We start from the raw sequence: 19,903 nt of genomic DNA on the forward strand, positions 1-19,903 counted from the left end.
ATTCAAAGAACGTTAGTCGTGTTCGCCGATTTTGCGGCAAATTTCACACGTTTCACAAAATGTATTCAACAATTTTTTCTTTAATGTTTAAAAAAAAAAGATGTAAAAATAAAATAGAATGTTTAAATACAAATGTTTAAATATTATGTAAGATTCATATGTTAAGTTTTTTTTTATGTGCACAATGAAAACATCAATATAAGAACTATAAATATAATTCACATAACACAGCTCGCGCAAGCTAACTTTAGTGTAATTTCTGCAGAACTTTAACCTGTTGGAAAAATGTGGGAAATGGATAAAGAAAAAATTCGCACACATTTAATAACAACATTATTCTTTGATTACATTACATGAGCAAATATTTGCAGTCGCCTGCAATTGTTACCTGTACATAATTACAAAATATAGCCCTAAACCTGTTCAAGTAATAAGTACCCGGTATTATTGGTATTTTTCGCGACGCAGTTTTATAACCGTACCGTGTAAAACGATCTCGCGCGCGATGTAAAATTATGATCTTTGATTCAGTTTTTGCTTTGTTAATACGACACATAAATAATAGATGAACGTACCAAGAGTTGTATGGAACACATTTGGTTAAGAGTTAGATCGTGTTACTTGTTACACATCATATATAAAATATTATTTGACATTAGTTTTCGCGTACATAATGCTACGTGAAAAATGATTACCACGATTGCATTATTACAACGACTGTTATATACATTCGCAGAGTATATATAATATAAGGTTCTCGAAGAATATTCTCTAAATCGCATTAAAAAAATCTATTTCTCTGTAAATTTTAATTATAAAATCTTGTCAATTATATTAACCGTTAATTATAAAATCTCAATTTATAAAATTTCATAAAATTTATATAAGTTATAGCTTAACATTTAATAGGTTGATACGCAAAATATATGTATAACGATCTTGCGGCAATTCTGGTTGAGATAAACATATCGAGTGTACAAAAGTACAGAAAACCTTCTAAATTCGATATTTTTCATACAAAAATATATATATGTATAATATAAATCAGATCTTTTTTTTCGCACAATTTTATTAAGATTTGGAGTAACTTTCAAGATCTGAAAAGGCCTTCTAACTTGGAATAGGCGGAGATGGTTGAGGATTGAAAGAAATAGGTCGATAGCTCTTCTCCCTCACAAAGGGCTGCACTCCGTTCAATACGAAACCATTCATAGGGTTTCGCTCTTGTTTGATCGGCTGCACCGGGCTTTCGTCCTCTGAGCTGATGGCTTCCTCGCTGCGTGCTGGGCTAGCCGACCTAGTTAACCGTTTCTTACTTTTTTCGCTCCGTTTCGACACACCTCATACTTCCTACTTTGGAATCAGCAGAGAACGCCACGAGTCGCCACAAATTTCATCATTGCATATTGCAATAAATATCCAAAGTAACGATAAATGTAAATTAATTTGAGAAATAATTTTCTTAATATAAACTATTTGAAAAATATCATATATGTGTACGTGTATTCTTTTATATATTTATAAAAATTTTTCTTATATAAATTTAAAAAATATTATATAATTCTCTACAACTATCAAAAATCATTCATAATAAGACGAGTATCAATTTTCAACGAAAATTAATATTTTAATAGAATCAACATTCTATTTTTCGAAAGGAAACCGCTCTCGTTTGTTGAGAATCAATATTTTGCGATCGGTTAAATACGCGTGACGCCTCTGCTGTATCTGTCAACGCGCTGAACTCCAAGGCAAACATCTAGTCTCCGCGAGTGGATTTAGTAAAATATTAGCATAGTCCTTATATATATATAGATGCGCCATAAGAGTGGAGGACGTTTGCTGGCGTTCAACGTATTGGAAAATAAACCAAGACGCAATATCGCGACGTGCGATGATCTTTCTTTTAGACGTAACGTAACACGTTCGACTATTGTAAGATGCGTTGATTTATCGCACGATGCTCGCCACCTATAATGCTCGCCCAATACGTAGTTAGAAGCGCGACCGTATTTGCTTGGCTTGGTTTAATGAAGCGTTGTTAAATGACTAGAGGTGTTAGGACTACTTACTTTACGCCCACCTTAAAACCTGTGCAGGATAAAAAATCAAAAAGCCAAAAATTAGTAATCGCACAGTACGCGCGAGTTCTTATCTACGAGTGTGATTAGTAGATTTAATTACTACTATGTTTCTATAGCAAATATTAATACTCATATTTATCAACAAATTTGCAGAAAAAGCTGTCGTATTGAATATCGATTATAATATCGAGGTAACAAACTATGGCTTATATTATGAGTTCTATGTATACTGAAGCAAGTACACAGAAAATAGATTTTAGACTTTAGATCGAAAAAAAATGCAGGAGTAAATTTAAAAGATTGTACATAATTTTTTAAGTTTCCGGGGGGAAATAATAAAAATAAAAAAATATTAAATAAATAATAATTAATAAATAATAAATAATATATATAAAAAAAATTAAATAAAATTTTAAACTAAATAATTTCAATATTTTTGACTTTATTAAAATAGGAAAATTCTGGGAACAACCATAAGAAAAAAATGTGATTTTTGTGATCATATTTGATTTTTACTTAATAGATTGAAAAAAGATAATTGCATATTGCTCGCGCTTACTTCAGTAAGAAGTATAAGAAGTATACCAAAAATCATAAATGTCATTCAAGTCTCTACTCAAAACCTCCCTTTCAGGCATTATGCAACCGTTGCAACAATACTATCATTTTGGGAAACATTCTCAAAAAGGAGGATCGTTATCTCAAGCGGAAGTCAAAGGGACCAGATTGTATCGAACGTACCTAGACCGGAGGGGTTTACTCTTGCCGCCGGTTTGCCTGGAATGCGGTCTTGTGTTCGGTTGCGATAGCTCGCTGTCGCTGCTCGCTAAGGAAGATCTCGCCGCCACGGCCCCATGAGCAAAATCTTTCCTGTTAGGTAACACGTTAGAGAATTATTCGCCATTAGTGGTTTCGTCTCGTAATCGCGGACTGTTGTATACGGGCAGCGATCTGACATAGCCGCGAGCACGTGAGTGAAAGTGAATTCATAGAGACTCTTTGGAATGACGAACTCTTCTCTTCTATATATACGTATTGCATGGTGTAGAAGACCTTTACTCTTCTTAACCCTTTAGCCTATGTATTGAAACACTGCGTTCGCTTCTCGTTTTCTTTTAATCAAACATCGCATGGTCTATCACTTATGAAAAAAATAAATACAAACGGGAATAAAATGAATTACTTTACAAAGAAACATTATATATATATATATATATATATATATATATATATATATATACTTTCTTTATATTTTTTTAATAAAAAAAAATTTATTTTAAGCGTAAAAGTATTTCAGATCATCTGAGGTAAACTTATTCTAAAAGAATACATATAAAAATTTAACTTTAATTCTGAGGCTCGAAAATATTATCTTAAAAAGATTAATGTCGTTATTATAAAAAAAAATATATATATATATATATAAATTTTGTTGATATATTTACCTGTAATTGTCTGACCTGGGCGTAGAGCTGAGATTCGCGGTTTTATTAGTGGTCGTGTGTGCGTCCACGAAAACGGCCGAGCTCTTGGGAATGTCGCAGATCACCTTGGGATGCACAGTTGTTTGCTTGTACTCCAGGTGCGACGACGATTCAGTGGGCGTCCAATCATAATACTTTGGCCGGTAGTCCTTGTACTCCCTCGGCTGTTGATGATGCTGCTGTTGTTGCCTGGAATCCGCACTAGACGCTCTCTTACGCAGATACTCGTCGCTGCTGACACTGCTCTTCCGCATGGTCGCCAACTTAGTCGGCGGAACTGAAGTCGGCGATGACGCGGACGATGACGGCGCGCCGTCCGGGTCCGCGCGAGATAATTGCGAGCTGTCCCACACAGTGGGCAAACTACTATAATTCGAACACATTGTTAAGCAATAGCAAATAGTTGGCAATTTTCAAAATTAAAATCAACAAATAATCATTATATATTATGCCTATATTTTTAAACAATTTTCAAAACAAATTATATATATTAAAAACAAAAATATAAAAACAAAAAAATTGAACACATATATATATATTAAAATAATATAGATATTCAGACGTTATCCAGTCTTTTTCTTCGTTATTTTAATTCGATAATAATTTTAAACTATATTTTTAGAAAATATATGTGGAAGAGTTTTTTTGATCGCAATAAATCAACGTATATTTCTTGGCATTTAATAAATATAAATTTTATAATTGTTTATCATTTCGAAAATAAATATAACTTCTAAGTATTTACCTAATATTCTCGTCCATACTGTATAAGCGAAGTTGCTGCCTAATATTGGCCTTTTCCCTGGCACGTTTGCGTTGAAATTCTTCTTCCACCTTACGCATCGCCTCTAGCTCGCCTTTCCTTTGTCTTTCCTTGGCTTCCGCCTCCCGCGATAGCTTTTCCGCCAATCTACGCCTTTCAATTTGTCGCACAGTGCTTTGAAACGTGAATCTTCGACTCTTTGAATTGTTCTTCGATGGTGGCTTGACCTCTGGCGCTACCTCTTTGTCATCCTGCAGATTTTGCTGAGCGGTAGGCGAAATGCTCCGTTGTTTCATTTCAGAGATATTTTCACATGATTTTGAAAATCTGTTATTCACCTTTCCATCGCTCGTAAAAGATTTATCTTTAAGAATAGCTGAGTTTTTGAGCTGTTTATTCGTCTTCTCCATGTTCTTGTCGGATTTCCTAAATTCATCTACATCGTTTTTATGATACTTTGATCCAATATTGTTGCTAAAGTTCTTTTCACTATCCATCACCATATTGCTCCTGCAATTCAAACCTTGCGACTGATATTGAGAATCATTTGATTCGGGCAAGTACATCACATGGCCACCTGAAGCCAAGTAAGAGAACGAGGGCGGCTTCATAATCATAGGAAAGTCACCGCGATCCTCCAAATCTTCCACTAAATCCTCGTCATCGTCTTCGTCATCGAAATTGGGCTTCCAACCGTGTGGTGAAGAACGCGTTGCATCCGTGATCTGTGTGTGTTGCAGCGATGTCGGCGCACTTGTTGACAATAGCCAGTTGTCATCAAGGACATCGCGAATACGTTTCTTCTCGAGATCCAACGGACCGAGTCCGAGAGCGCCCGATACTGATCGCTTCAGCTTCTGCAGCGAGTTGAAAGTCGAGCCCTCCTTGCTCTTTAAATCCGGATTGTATAGATACATGCGATTGTCGTCGCGCGGCAACGATAACGAGAACACATGTGCCCTAGGTGGAAACTTCACGGGTGTCGGCATTGGTGGAGGCGAATCCACACCCGCATCACTACTGGATTCTTCTCCCAGATCCTGCTGCGGCGTCCACGTTGGTCTTGTCGCCGGTGTTTTCAATCTATTATTATTAGTATTGGTGCTGACGTCTAATGAGTCATCATTAACTGCACCAGCATCCCCGGATATACCAGAATCTCCCGATTTATCGTGCGAACTTCGCGGGCCAAGAGCGATCAGTGGCGGAGGTGGTCTAGATAGACGTTCGATGCGCTCCTCAAACATTACCTGACATCAAGTTTCGTAATCTTTTAACCAAAGTCTCTCGAACAATTTATATAATCTTTTCAATTTCATTTACTTGGTAATTATTATTTGCTATAGTTATTTTACTAGGATATTCTCTAGTTATTGTTATACACATTCTTCGCACACTTACCGGAACCTCTTCGCTTGCCGTACTCATGTTTGGTCCTGGTGCTTCTAATGCTGACAATAGCCTCCACGCTGCCGATGGTGAGAATCGTGGAATTTCCAGCTGCTTCTTAGGTAGTGTTGGTCGTAATTTTAATGAAATATCCTCTATTCCACTTTTCCCCTGATAATCGCGAATATACGATTCAGCAAAAAATTATTTTTATATTTTTTTGTATTTTAAATAAATAATTATAATAAACAATTATATTGTAAAAACTTGTAATTTTATCAATATTAATAAAAATAAAACAGAGTGTTACTCACATCATCCGTATAATCGTGACATTCGATCGATCCATTGACTTCTCTAGTTTGCAACCTTGACTGTATCTGCTCCATATGCTGGTCCACGCAATTCCGCGACTCATTCGACAATGCTTCGTCCATGCCGAAGTAGAAAGTCTTCGGTGCGGATTTCTCCGGCGACGGTAATCTAGAGAAACAATTAAAAACAATATTTCAAATTCTCCGCAATAATTATAAATAAAGGCACTAATTAGTCATCGGTTATCGACACCATCGGAAAATTAATTGCCCATCTATTCGCATCGCGCGCCGCACGAGACATTCATTGATAAGAGAAGTAATTAGAATGGCTTAGACGAGTACGTGCGCATCCGCGACTCGCGAAAGAGATAAAGCGATCTGAGATGCAAGAGCAACTTACACGTGCCAATTTTTCTCGCGCACGACTTCCTTGACTTCTGGTTTCCTCACGAGCTTCTCTTTAGATTTCGCGTCCTTCTTCTCCACTATCGCGGGAACAGGTTCGCAGGGCCATCTCTTCTCGTCCGGTGCGCCATCAGTATTCCTAGCGTCGCTCTTCCGCCATCTACGATCGGAATCTCTCTCCTTTCCTTTCTCTTTGGCCTCGCTCGTTCGTTCGGGCGTACTCTCCCTCCCGGAACCTTGCCCGCGAGGATCCGTCGCCCTGACGTAGGGTCTCACCGGACTCTCCGATCTGGTTCTCGCCGGCTCCGCCGTGTTCTCATGCTTCTTACTCTTAGTCACACTCTTCGCTCGTTGATAATCCTCGAGCAAATCTTTCCGTTGTTTCTCCGACGAAAACCTCTCCCCCGAAGAGTATTTCGCTACGTTCAGACGATCCTTTGAATTTTTCCGAGGAGGATCCTTCGGATGCGCCGTAGACGATTCGTCAAACGTCGCCAATTTCTCGATGAATCGTCTCTTGCCACCCGATATGGCTTCCGTTTGCCTCTCTTCCAGGTGATTCTTGGTTCTTTCAAGATCACGAGCATTTCCTTTACGTTCTTCGTACGTGTTGAGTTTGGTTTCGGATCGATTACAGCGGTCGATCAGCCGCCTCTCCTCGACGATTCTGTTCTCGATCGCGCATTCATCGCGAAAACTCTCCTCGTTTTTTGCCAATCGTTTTTCCGGCCTCTTCGTCTCTTCGATTTTTGACTCTTTAAAGCCTCGATCGATGTCGCTATTGCGCTCCATCAGATTCGCGGACTCTGCTACCGACGAGGACCTACCGCTACAGTGGAGCTTGTTGCGCACTTTCCTGGCTACCTGCATTAGCTCTGCTTGAAACTCCGGACTGCTCATGCTTCTTTGCAGCGTATTCTTGCCGTCAAAGATCCGCAAACGCTTCTGCTCATCCCGGCACCAGCGATCCTGACGGAGATCGCGCCAGGCGAGTCTGTTCTCTTTGCTGGCAACACGGCCGTCCTCACCTCGCCACTGTCGCTCGTTCTCCAATCCACCACCGCCACCGTTGTTCTCGCAACGTTCTTCGATTACCTGAGTTTGCGACGATGAAGACAGCCAGTTGACTTGCGCTCTCTTCGTTTCCGCTCGCGTCTTGAAGAGACGCGATCGTCTCGGCGGTGGCTGAACTTCCTCCTCGCCGCGACAACCATTCTGACGATCCTGGCCAGATTCCGTATATCTGTAAGCAAGAACAATTTTGAAATATGATACTGATATTTTGGAAAAATACAGAAAAATCGTAATATTAAACTTGCTAGAAAAATATTTTAAAAAAATATAGAAAAAAGTATCGCTTTCTATAAAATTAACAAAATTATTTCTAAAAGAATTCAAGATATTATTAATTTTATAAAGGTTTTAGGATATTAAATTTTAAATTAACGTTATCGAAGAATAATAAAGTTACAAGGAAAAAAATGATCGATAACGCGTTGGCATTCTTTTACCTATAGGAATCGGGGGACGTCCTGTCGACGATGCCGTTCGATGGCGGCGCCGGTGCCTTGTACTTCTTTTTATTCTTGTATCGGCTCTCTCGCTCCTTGCAATCCCGTTCAGGATAATGTCCGTTTCCGCAATGCCGGTGCTCCATCGCGTGCTGATGCTGCTGCTTCCCGTTGCAACGCGTCGCCTCCTGTCCCATCGGCGAGTATCGCAGATCGGGCTCGCTGCCAAACCTCTTGATCTCCTGCATCTCGTTTTCCATGCAGCATCCTAACTCGCTTCGATATTGACAGCAACGGTGCTCGAGCTTGCGGCCGCGAGAGGCGCCAATATTCGACGCCGAAGTACTGCGGCTGCGGAATATTCCTGGCTGGGAAGTAAGAGAGAGAGCAAAATTCTAGCTTTAAAAATCCTAATTTGAATTCTATATATTTTTCACTTTATTTTTAATTGCATATCTTTCTCTAGCGCCGACAGTCCAACCGCGCGCATTTCACATTCGAAGTAAGAGAAAAATGTGGACGTGATATCCATATGTCCACTGCTCATAATTAAAGTTCATTAGAGAGCTCTGATTATATCCACAATTAAAAGAAATTTTTTTTGTCTTTTTAAGTATTACATAAAGATAGCACGGTAAAGTGTTACGCGCGTTTATTCATAGAACATTGTTGATTTACAAAGCGTGCACGATTTCTTTCTGATGTATGCGTAATAAATGCTCTATAGAGAAGAGATCCTCCTCTCTATCACAAAGCCGGCGGATGAGAAACCGTCGTTTTTGTGCGACCGTCGGCACAAAGAGTTCGATGAAGGTCGCGTGATACATTTCGCGAATTCACGATGCAAGAAGTCATTCCGTGTAGAATATCCTTAACCGGGTTAACGCGGCGTATGACGCTCGACCAAAAGTCACGTACGAATTCTAAACGATTGCCTGCATCACCTGCATGAGAATTCTGAACGATGGAAACACGCTGACTTCTTCGAAGACAGAAGGAGGACTGACTGTCCGAGATATAAAACCAGGAGGATTGAATTAAAAGTAACTTTTCGGATACAGAGATGATTTTGTGGAGTGCGGACTTTCACGTCGAAGATTCGGAGCAGAAAATTCATCATGCTTTTCGTATACTTTCGGCTGCGATTTGCACAGCAACCTAAATAAATATCTCGAGCAGACATATGTATTTTATTTACTGCATGTATATATGCTCTCTTTTATCTTTAAAAAATCCAATAGATATAAGCTAAAAATATAGATTGATAAAATTGCAATAAAATCTTTTTATAAGGCAAAATAATATCTCCTTTTATCTTTCATCTCTTTCAAAACGATTATTCGAGGTATATATCAGGTATATATCAGGTGCGCATTCAAAATAATTCTCAACCGGAAATCGATTCTCATCCAGAATATTTTTACTCACCGAGCAGTTCGCATCACATGCAAATCTTTTCGTATAGAATGTTTCGATGAAGTAATAGATATTCGCTCTCAAAGCAGAGTATGAATGAATAGGTATACAAATACAACGATACTTTTCAAATAAAAATGAATTCAGCTCCAGGGTCATCCGAACAGAGTAACTATGTGGTAGCATATAAAGAATTCGATATAATATAATGCTCCAAAAATATATATATATTAAGCAAAATAATTTACTGCCATTATTATCATTATTATTACTGCAAACGCTATTGTTACTATCGCTAATTACTGCTAATGATGAAAATTATTAATCGACATAGAATATCGTGCTTCTGTAGAAAAATTTCAACGTAAGTGCGACGTATTAAGCGGCGACTCGTATTCTCGCACACGAGAGCAGCTTGGCACGCCACGTCATCAGCGCGACTCAAAAAGCAGCCGCGAATCCTTACCTTATTAAGGTCGTGCGGAAGCGTGAGGGCCGGAGGCTTGCGGCCGCTTATGGTTCCCCCGTTGTGAATGATGCTGCCATTATTGGTGGCGCGTAATCGCTGATTGGGCGGCTCCGGCAGGACCTTGTGTCCCGCTGGTTGCTGAGGATGATGTCTTGCAAGCTCCCGAGGGAAGGACTGCGTCCACCCGCGTCTGCCAACCTCCTGCGACGGTCCATTGGACGCGCAGTATTGATGGGAACTGCTGTTGCCCATTTCTATGCCGATCTGGCGTCTCTATGAACTGCAGCAGGATTCGCCATTCATCTTGTATCTGAAAAAGATCAGAAAGGGGGACCCCAATTATCCAACATGTCTGCTTGAATCCTATTGAATAATACTGTGGCATTTAATTAGATCCGTAAAATTGTAAATGTACCATAAGTTCAAGAATTAGAATTTTTATGAAAACAATAGCTGAACTAGATTATAGTATACTTTTCTAAATTATAATAGTATTAAAGTAAGATATTTTACCTGGACAGAAGCTAATGAAGCTATTGTAAAAGGATAATGTTCTAGAATCATAATTCGTGAATAAAACATGAAGATTATATAATTTATTCAGTAGAATGTGATGGAGATAGATAGCAATAAGTAATTAAGCAATAATTAAAATTTAAAAAAAATGTTAAAAGATGGGAATAAAATAATAATTCTTGATTAAAACACACAGAATTGACACGCAAAAAAAATGAAAAATATATATAAAATAAAGAATATACTAAGTGGATGCAAATATTTATACAATATTATGTATCAAGCTTAAGTACTCCGTAAGACGATCGGATAGTCAATTAAGAGGACCACTTTGCAAACCTGTTCCAATTTCCCTTAAATCTGTGTAAAAAGTACGCTTTTGCATACTAATTCGCTGGCGCTTTACATATGACAATTAAGGGTGTAATTAAACGTTAATAAGTGTGATTAATTTGCAAATACATTGCAGTCTGCCTTAAAAATAAATTTTCTTCAAATAGAATAAAAAGATGCGTCCGCATTAACGCTTGACATATCTAATTAATATCTTCTTCGTGAGAAGCATATTTTACGGATCAATTCATCCATGACACAATCTCTTATTATTGAAAAATTATCTCCATAAATATTCCATAGATTCTACAAAAGTGTTCTGTTTATCTTATCGCTTTGCGCAAGAGATTTGCTAAAGAGATAAAATAAATGTATATATCATTAAAAAAATATTATCAATTTTCCATTTACGTGACACGCTTTATTTTCGAATCGCGTTCATAAAAGAAAAAAATAACACCGTTGCTCGATAACTTTCTAATATCTCGCGCCAGACGAAGAACGGCATCCGCGAGATCATTGATGAACGAGAGGAATGTAACAAGACTCTGAGGTGAACAAGGGGATGGAACGAGAGGAAGATAAACGCACGCGAGTTGGCCGAACGATCTGGGCAGGTCGCTTTATCTTACAGTTAGACGTACGTGGTTCAATCTTTTGCGTTAGTTGTGTTGGGATGCAGGAGAGAGAGAGAGAGAGAGAGAGAGAGAGAGACAAAGAGAAACACAGAAAGAGACGATTCTGAACGCGTCTTTTTAAAGTAAGTTCTTTCATTCATCACTAATATAGGAGCAGGTGCCCAACCTGCACACGCGACTCGTCCGTATCAATCGACCGGTAGTACCGCTAATCCGGGAATGAGTAAGACAACGTGAAAAGCGTTCGAGAAAAGTCGCGGGACACTAACTAAGTCGTTAAGGTAAACGAGTAAGACAACTTTTATTAATGCATCTTGTACTCAACAAGTTGAGTGCTGAAGCGAGATAGCGCGTGGAAAACTGCTTTTCTTGTCTCTCTCTCTCTCTCTCTCTCTCTCTCTCTTTTACTCTTTCTCTTTCTTTCTCTTATACTCGCGCGATGAAATTGAAAATAAAGTACCGAATGAAATCGTCGCTCGCACGAGTTAATATTCGCAAAAAATACGCGAGGCGAATGAGCAAAATTGCACTCACTATCGTTCCGCCGACAGATGATATTCTCCTAATATTATTGATCAGATCTACAAAAAGCAACGATCTAACTCTTACTATAGCCTTGCTTGATAAAAAGATATTGAAATCAGAGTTTGCAGTAAGATGAAATAACTGATTGACTGGCGAATACGAAGTGCAAATGATAGTTTAGATATCATTAGATATTCGTAGACGCAATTACACTATTTGCGTTTCCTCACATGGAAAAGCCTCAACACGTTTCACTTCCGCGTTTGTGACGTAGTGGTGAAACAAGAGTAATCAGATTGATCGATATCGTAGTCAGATTAGAGAAAAAGATACAGAGCGTGTTTCTCACAGTTTCACCTCCGACAATGTACTCTGAAATTCACGCAACTCATAGTCGTTCGATGTTGATACGCGCGCAATTTTATTCTTTGAAGAACGCGCATAATACGATATTAATTGCGCGAATCAATACAAAACAATATTCTATTTCATAGCAATGCTTATCTCACAACAATGTAAAGCTTGTATAACCTTTTATAAAAACAATGCAACATTACTAATGATATCAGGACACTTTAATCGTGACTCAAATTCGTAATTTGTAATTTACTTTGTAACTTGACATAAGTATACGTAAATGTTATAAATTACATTGTTATATTGCATACACAAATTATACAATTTTAACGGAGGACTAGCTGATTTTTCTTTAGTAATTATTTTAGCCGAGCGTAATCGCGCGAGAGAAAAATTCCGCGATAACACCTGGCGATATCTCACCATTCGCTCAGCATCATCAGCGTCATCGGTTCTTCGGCGGTTTCGCGCGCGATTGTCGTGCCGCGGCGAGAGGATTCTCCGGGGCACAAAGTGGCAAGTGATGCATGACGGATGGCGGCGGTTATGATAACTCGAGCGTTGGGTACCCGCGGGGAAAAGATGAAGAAGACGGGGGGAGAAGAGGGAACAACGGTAGAGGGAAAAGGAGGAAGAGGAGGAAGAGAAGCCGTGCAGGGGGCGACGAAGCGCGAAGGGGCTCAAGTATAGAGAACGGGGAACCGGCAGGGCGGGAGAGGAGGAGGACGTTTGCCCCCTCGCGATGATCATCGCCGAGAGTCATCGAACTTGGAAGGATAGGAAGAACGATTCTGCCGTCTCTCGTTCGCGATAGCTCGCTTCGCTCGTTCACTCGTCTAGGATAGAGGCAGGCAGGCAGGCAGGCAGGCAGGCAGGCAAGCAGACAGGCAGCCTGTATACAACCCCGGCTATCTTCGAGGAACTCGAATCGAACCCGGGCTGTATTCTCGGGCGATATACATACGCCCACGTGTCGCGATTGTCGGCACAAATCATGTACTTCCTGCTGCAAACGCGCCGTACAAAAATCCTGAAAGAGCGAGCGCATAAGCCGACAATCCGATTCGATTGGATCGAGTTGGGTGGTTCGTTTCTTTTCTTTTGTTTCTTTTTTTTTTACCTTCATTTTATTTATGAAGTAGGTCGAATTGAGGCAACGTGAACGATTTCTCTCCCTCTCGCGTCGATTTCGTATATACGCAATTTATGCAACGCTGTGCAGTTTTGCTAACCGAGAAGAGAATCAGATACATCGCGAGTTTTCTCTCGCAAAAGAGCTGTCATTAGAAATTAGTCTCGCGCTCGTTCCGCACTTGTAATGGAAATATCATTCGCCGCATTTAAATCGTGGATTCAAATGTGCGGAGTAAAGACCGGGAGCTCTCGCTAGATCGGAAATGATACCAAGCCAAGAGTCATTATTACATTCCTGGATTTGCAAAATGAGAGGGCGCGTACCCTCCTCTTTCAATAGCAATGTCTCACTCTCTGTATTATAGTCTGTCCTTGATAGCAATATTTTGCCTTGTACAACCGCGCATTTCGTCTTCCGACAGTAACGTTTAATGCTCGGGTACAATTTTTCCTAGCTGAAAATAGCGTGCAACTAAACGTGGGTGGCATTCGACTTTCTGAGAAACGCGTTCAGAATAAAACAGAATCATCTCAGCAAAAGAACAAGATAATAAATAAAATAAATAAAATTACTCAAATTATTTAAGAGAAAATAAAGAACTATATATATATATGTTATATATAATTGTGTTTTCCATTATTCCACAACATTTCTATACAAATATAATTTATGCTTCGTCTTTCAACAGAAAAATATATGATCGAAATAATTTGATTAACCAAAAATCTTTTTAGCATGCAAATAACGCAATTAAACGTGTGACTTTTTGTAAAACAAAAGAGGTGTCTCGCAAATGTTCTAATATTAAATAAAATTTTTTCGCTCAGAGTGATATAACCACATGCTTTATCATCCGCAGAGGTCAATGTTCCACCCTGTATAATCGTGTCTACCGACAGGAAGAATCTGCCTTGTAAAGCCGCGGCGGCTCCACGTGGACGCTTGTAAAGGACAAAATGCCAATCCAATTTCCCAGAAGGTCTCACTCAGGCAGGTTTCCCTCTTTCTCCCTCCGCGATCGGTTAAGGAGCCAGCTCTTCCTCCCCGCTCGGGCATTTCGCGGGAAGATATTCCGCCACGCGAGAACGCCCGCTGGAATTTAACCGTTGCGCCCTCGGGCTCGGGAGGGACAACCGGTACCGGTTACGTTGCGCGAAACAAGAGACCTTATCCCGATATATGTGTGCGTGTAATGAAATCCGGTCTAAATATTTCAAACATGCCGTCAAGGTATCGTTAAACGACATGCTACGTTCTATCGGATAATCGATGACGTTGGATCAACGTGTCGGTTTTCTATATAACTGCAACCAGCGCTACCATTTACATGTGTGTTTCTTAAACACTTATATATAGAGTGATTAAAAAATAGTATTGAGAGAGTAGAATCCAGCAATAAGCTAGATTATCTAAATTGTAATAAAATATAATAACTGTAAAATTTTTTATATCATAATAAATTAATTAATTTTTTATTTTATAATAAATAAACATAATTATATATTCTGGAAGGAGCTGAAAAAACTGACACATGATATTGCAAGATGTAACGCGAAAACTCACGACAGAATGATATTGTTTACACAATTCCGCGTAATGTAGCTCTCGCGTGTTTTGTACGTGCAGACTTAGTACTGATTTAACAAGCTGGTCCCATGATGAAACGTACATCGTTTATTTTTAAAGGAGAAGGAAGGAAGGCGCGGCGAAAAATCATACATTGCCGCGTACGATGGGAAACAAAGGCACGCATGTGTTGTACCCACGGGGACCACCCTATCTAAATCCGCCGGGCTCGACATACAATAGCGTGTATTCTAACTTTCACATTTTGCATGAAAGTAATAACGTTACGCTGCGCACCGCCGCGTGAAAATCCTATCAATCCTATCACGACGACCGGCCTCGGCGGCTCGCAATCTGCACAACCCGCGCGCGGAGATATTATCTCCATCCCCGATCTATCCCATATATCAGCGGGCAGCGTCCCCTGATGCCGCACGATGGCTAAGATCCGCGGCTCCATCGCGGTAATAATGATCGAACAATGGGCGCGGGTGAAAAACCTCGTTACCTCGCGCCGAGTCGACTTTCGAACTCGGCTCTGACCTCTGACCCTGGGCGCGCGCATCCCCAACGACTGAGCATCGAAACCGGTATATCCGACCATCCCTAAAGATATTTCCCGGCGATTGCAGAAATTACGTAAAATACCTAAGTTCCGGGAAGATTCGCGAAAGAATTCTCGTACGCAGAATATTCGGCTGAGCAATTTCTTATCGCGTGCCAAATGAAAGAGAAATTCCTGCCGATCGATAGATTAAGATATCGATGGATTCAGATTGGCAAAAATATTTCTACATCTATGCACACATCATATACACAATTCATACAGAAATTATTCTTCTTTTCAATAATATATATAATTATATATATGTATAATTATGTGCTTTCGTTAATGGCATATAGAATTACAAATTTCCGAGATATATATAATCATAAAATAAATATTTCGATACGCTATTCCCAACTCAAGTTCTCGTCTGAAATAAAGTGTAAAATTTTCCTCAATTCGTTTTCCTCTAACATTAACAGCGCGATGCAGAAATCTCTGCGTTGCGGCATCGCAATGCGCTTTAATGTCGCAGTTTAAAGTGCTAATCGCGCAATCACGACGAAATTAACGCATTTCCTAACGTCGTACTTTCGACGTGCCGCGAGACTAATTTTCCGCGCCGCGAGCATTAACCAGTTTCGCGCCCTATTCGCTCTTCCGTGACTTCTGTCGGAGCGACACGAGATGAACGGGGCTGCTAACTTACGGACTGACTTCGTACTCCCTGCCGTACTCCGTGCCACGGCACGGTAGATAGCAAACGGCTCTTGTAATAATTCTCGTCGAGATAAATGCAGATTGTGCGAGTAGGTATACGTCTAGGCCTGTCTCGCAACTCTTGCTTAATTGACGCTGAGATCCTTCGGATGCCGTTCCCTCTCTTCTTTCTCCCTCTATCTCTCTCACACTACTCTCACTCACTCGCGATTTCCTTGTTAGAAGGAGAAACGGAGGAAGAAGGCCGAGGCCATGCGGAGGATAGAGCGGATGAAATAGGGGAGATGCAAGAAGCTGCGAGCAATGTGAGGAAGGAGGAAAAGAGAAATGTAGGAGAGACAGAGGAAAGAATGCAGAGTGAGAGAAAGAGGACGAATTATTAAGCGCACTATAGATGCGCGAGAGTAATATATCGCACGTGGTCATAGCTACTGAATCTCAGTGTATATCGAGCAGTACTTTAGCTCATTAAAGAGCGCGCGGATGCCGCGCCGTCGACTTCTTGGGAGCTTTAATTAATCAGGAATCGTAACATTAGTTAGACCATCTGTTGGCGATAAGGTGCACAGGTGCTTTATACGCGCGTTCACCATCGCGATGATCGTCCGAGCACCGGCGTAATGCGTACGAGATTACAGAGTGCGCCAAATAGACACACCCCTGGAGTATTTTTTCGAAACGAAAATCGAGTAGTGCCAAAAAGCTTATTTCTCATTCAAAACTGTGAAGGAGAAAAAAGAATCTTGTGGAAAAAAAAGAAAATACGAGATATTCGATGCAAAGTTTCGAAAGAAGGCGAGATTCAGAAGAAACACCAGAGCCACCCTATCTTCCAAATCTATTGTTTTGAAATTTCCTCAATTTTTATTCCCTCTACTCATTTGATTTTAAAATTGGGATATTTCAGGACTTTGCTTTATCGCCTCTCGCATTTTTAATTTGAGAAACCCGATTTTTTTATGCTTTCCACGTCCGTTGAATTCTCGTCGCGTCGGTTCCTCGATGAACACGTCCCGCGTACGCTACGTGTCCGAAATTCTCGATCGCGCGAAGGATCGTCGTCTATCTCCGACTAATCATTTAAGCGCAACCTTGTCATCGTGTTCTACGACTCGTAACGATGACAGTCGATGCCGAGCGTCCGCGATTTCGAAAAGCGTCTCGGGATCGTTTAATTATCGCATGGCAGGCGGCATATGTTTGCATGCGAAATGTGTGTCCACGCATCTTGCGCTCGAGTAATTGCGCCATTACGTGTCACGAGGCGGAGGACGACGTCGTGACTGTCCGCTGGAGGTGCTGCCTCCGGTTAACGTTGATCCTTCCGGTCGCCCGCCGGGCGCATTTATGTCGCGCGTTTAATGCATGCAAACGATCGAGGATATATGAAAAAGTACCTTTCCGCCCGTTAACATAATTCGCCCGTAATCTCACGGTATCCTGTTGTATGCTTTCTCTTTCTTTCTCTTTTTTCTTCTCTCTTTCTCTCTCCCTCCTCCTGCAATGCCGCGATATAAATAAGAGGAATGAAAATACACGGATGATTTTTTAGCGTCTTTTGCAACATTTTTCGTTTTATCAATTCAATTTTATTTAATTTGCATGTATATATAAAACTAACTCATTATCATTCCGTGTCCGCGAAAATTATATTTTGTGAAATCTAAGAATAATTTATAATAAAATGTATGAAGTGAAAATGTTGTTTTTACGCTAAATATTTTAAGATCTTTTAAATATGTGACTTCACAAAAAAAACCGATCACTTTCTAAATTATGTATTTAAATTTTGAATCGCTGCGATCAAAATCATCGGTATTTATCGATCAAATCTATATGTTGACGAGGAGGACATTAGCAATCACTCGAGATTGCTCCAAATTTAATTAATCTCGCAGAAATAAAGCGGCGATGTGTCGCGTTTGATCCGGCTCGGTGAAGGAAGCGAGACCGAGGCATGAGAAAAAAAAAAAAAAGAAGAGGAGATTCGTCGGGCGGATTCAGGTCGCGGACCCCGCGTGCGAAAAAGAAAGTCCTCCTCGAGAAGCACGGAGATCGCGGCTTGTCGAGAGTGGAACCCCGCCAGGAACCATCGATATCTCCGCCCATCCCAAGTGCTCGATGACCGAAATTTACTCCGCGTACAGGTACACAGAAGTTGCCGAATTCACGCATGCGACGTGCCGTAGATCGAAAGTAGGTGGGCAACCTCGGTACAATAACGCTGCAGGCGCATTCCGCCATTTATGGCCGTCGCGTCGTAGAAAGTTGCGGCAGCGATCGATCAGATGCTCGATTCAAATGAAATATCCTGTCGTGCGATTCGACCCTTACGCTCGTATATCATAATAATTAATTGATCACGTTAGATTTATGACAATCATCATTTTATAGACGATTTCAATGAAAATATGATAATATTTAAAATATACATATTTAAATTTGCGCTCAGTAAAAAAAAAAAATCTGATTTTAAAATACATGTTATTCAATTTACTATTTAATTAAGAAACAGAAAAGTACTATTGCGAGAAATAAAATGTCAACAAATGTAAAATAATATTTTTTTTGATTGATTTTTTAATTATATTTTGTGATGTAGAAAATTTAATTTGAGACTTAGCAGTTAAAAGATCTAATATTGAGAATTATAAAAAGTTGCAAGGGCTGCCATCAAATTGTACCTATAAAAAATTGATCTTGAAATCACGAAAGAAACTGTCGTTATTAAACTATTAATGTGACAAAAAGTAGTTCGACAGCTTGATAATTATATCGAGTCTCGAGGCTACGAGGTATGGATGAGTGCCGGAAGCGTGATCGATAATTAAAAGCAATGCGTTTAGAATAGGAACGAAGAGACGACTTCAATTATCGACTGCACGTTTTAATGGCCAACGATAAGCGTCACGGAAGGAGCAGCTCATTCGCGCGCGCGCGCCAATTAAAATAGATTGCTCGATCGCGAAATTCCAAGATATCGCGTGCGAAGAAGGATTATGTCATCCGCAAATCCTCACGAAGACAACCAGCCACGAGCAGGGATTAAGAATAAAATTGAATATATATTTGCATTTATAAATGTCTTGAAATAATTTAACATTCTCGATATTTATCTTCGGAATCAAATAATAATTTAAAGAATGATAAATTAATTTTTGCTTTTGCGAAATATGTACATATTTAGATAATGAAGCGGTATCGAAACAGCAACATCTATCTGGATTTGATCTAATGTCGTGTGTGGAAAGTTTGTACGAAAGTTCACAAAGAGAGAGAGAGAGAGAGACTGGTTCTCGTCTGAATTATCTCGTTTCTTGTTCATTCTCTAGACGAAAACTTTCTATATAGGAGATGTTGATTATAACATCGACATATTACGAATCGTCATCGGGTGTTTCGATCAATTGTTGTCTGCATGAATTAAGACGATGAATGGCACGTGTAAAAATCGCCGATATACTGACAATGAGACATAGCTATTGTCGACGTGGACGTACGTGAAATGAATTTCTCCAGCGGACGAGTGCCGTTTGAGCGCACGCTTAGATGTCGCGTGATTAGAAATCTCGCACGTACAGCCTGATTGTAATGACATTTCTGGCACATTTTCTAATGCTATGGTTACACCATACGCATGCTTTTCAGAAAAATCCATGATCTTGACAATCGAAGATCTCGATTCAAATGAGAAAATATTCTAATTGTAAGTGCAAGTCAGACGTTAT

General features: G+C 39.9%; 1 protein-coding gene across 2 annotated transcripts in view; it reads right to left on the reverse strand.

Moving 5' to 3' along the window:
* Positions 1–320: 320 nt before the first annotated feature.
* The window catches only part of LOC126859224 (uncharacterized), a 66,879-nt gene continuing 47,296 nt past the window's right edge, over positions 321–19,903 (reverse strand). Inside the window, exons 2-10 of one of the 2 annotated variants that reach the window (XM_050610271.1) lie at positions 9,836–10,148; positions 7,954–8,321; positions 6,438–7,685; positions 6,035–6,203; positions 5,733–5,891; positions 4,314–5,581; positions 3,530–3,934; positions 2,826–2,954; positions 321–1,297 (exon numbers count right to left, since the gene is read on the reverse strand). In XM_050610271.1, the coding sequence (XP_050466228.1) occupies positions 1,111–1,297; positions 2,826–2,954; positions 3,530–3,934; positions 4,314–5,581; positions 5,733–5,891; positions 6,035–6,203; positions 6,438–7,685; positions 7,954–8,321; positions 9,836–10,090 (4,188 nt within the window). In that variant the 5' untranslated portion in view covers positions 10,091–10,148 and the 3' untranslated portion in view covers positions 321–1,110. Of the gene's footprint in view, positions 2,092–2,825; positions 2,955–3,529; positions 3,935–4,313; positions 5,582–5,732; positions 5,892–6,034; positions 6,204–6,437; positions 7,686–7,953; positions 8,322–9,835; positions 10,149–19,903 lie in introns of both variants that reach the window. The other variant, XM_050610272.1, reaches the window with a different exon arrangement.

The sequence above is a fragment of the Cataglyphis hispanica genome, chromosome 3 (genome assembly GCF_021464435.1).
Source record: "Cataglyphis hispanica isolate Lineage 1 chromosome 3, ULB_Chis1_1.0, whole genome shotgun sequence".
NCBI lineage: Eukaryota > Metazoa > Arthropoda > Insecta > Hymenoptera > Formicidae > Cataglyphis > Cataglyphis hispanica.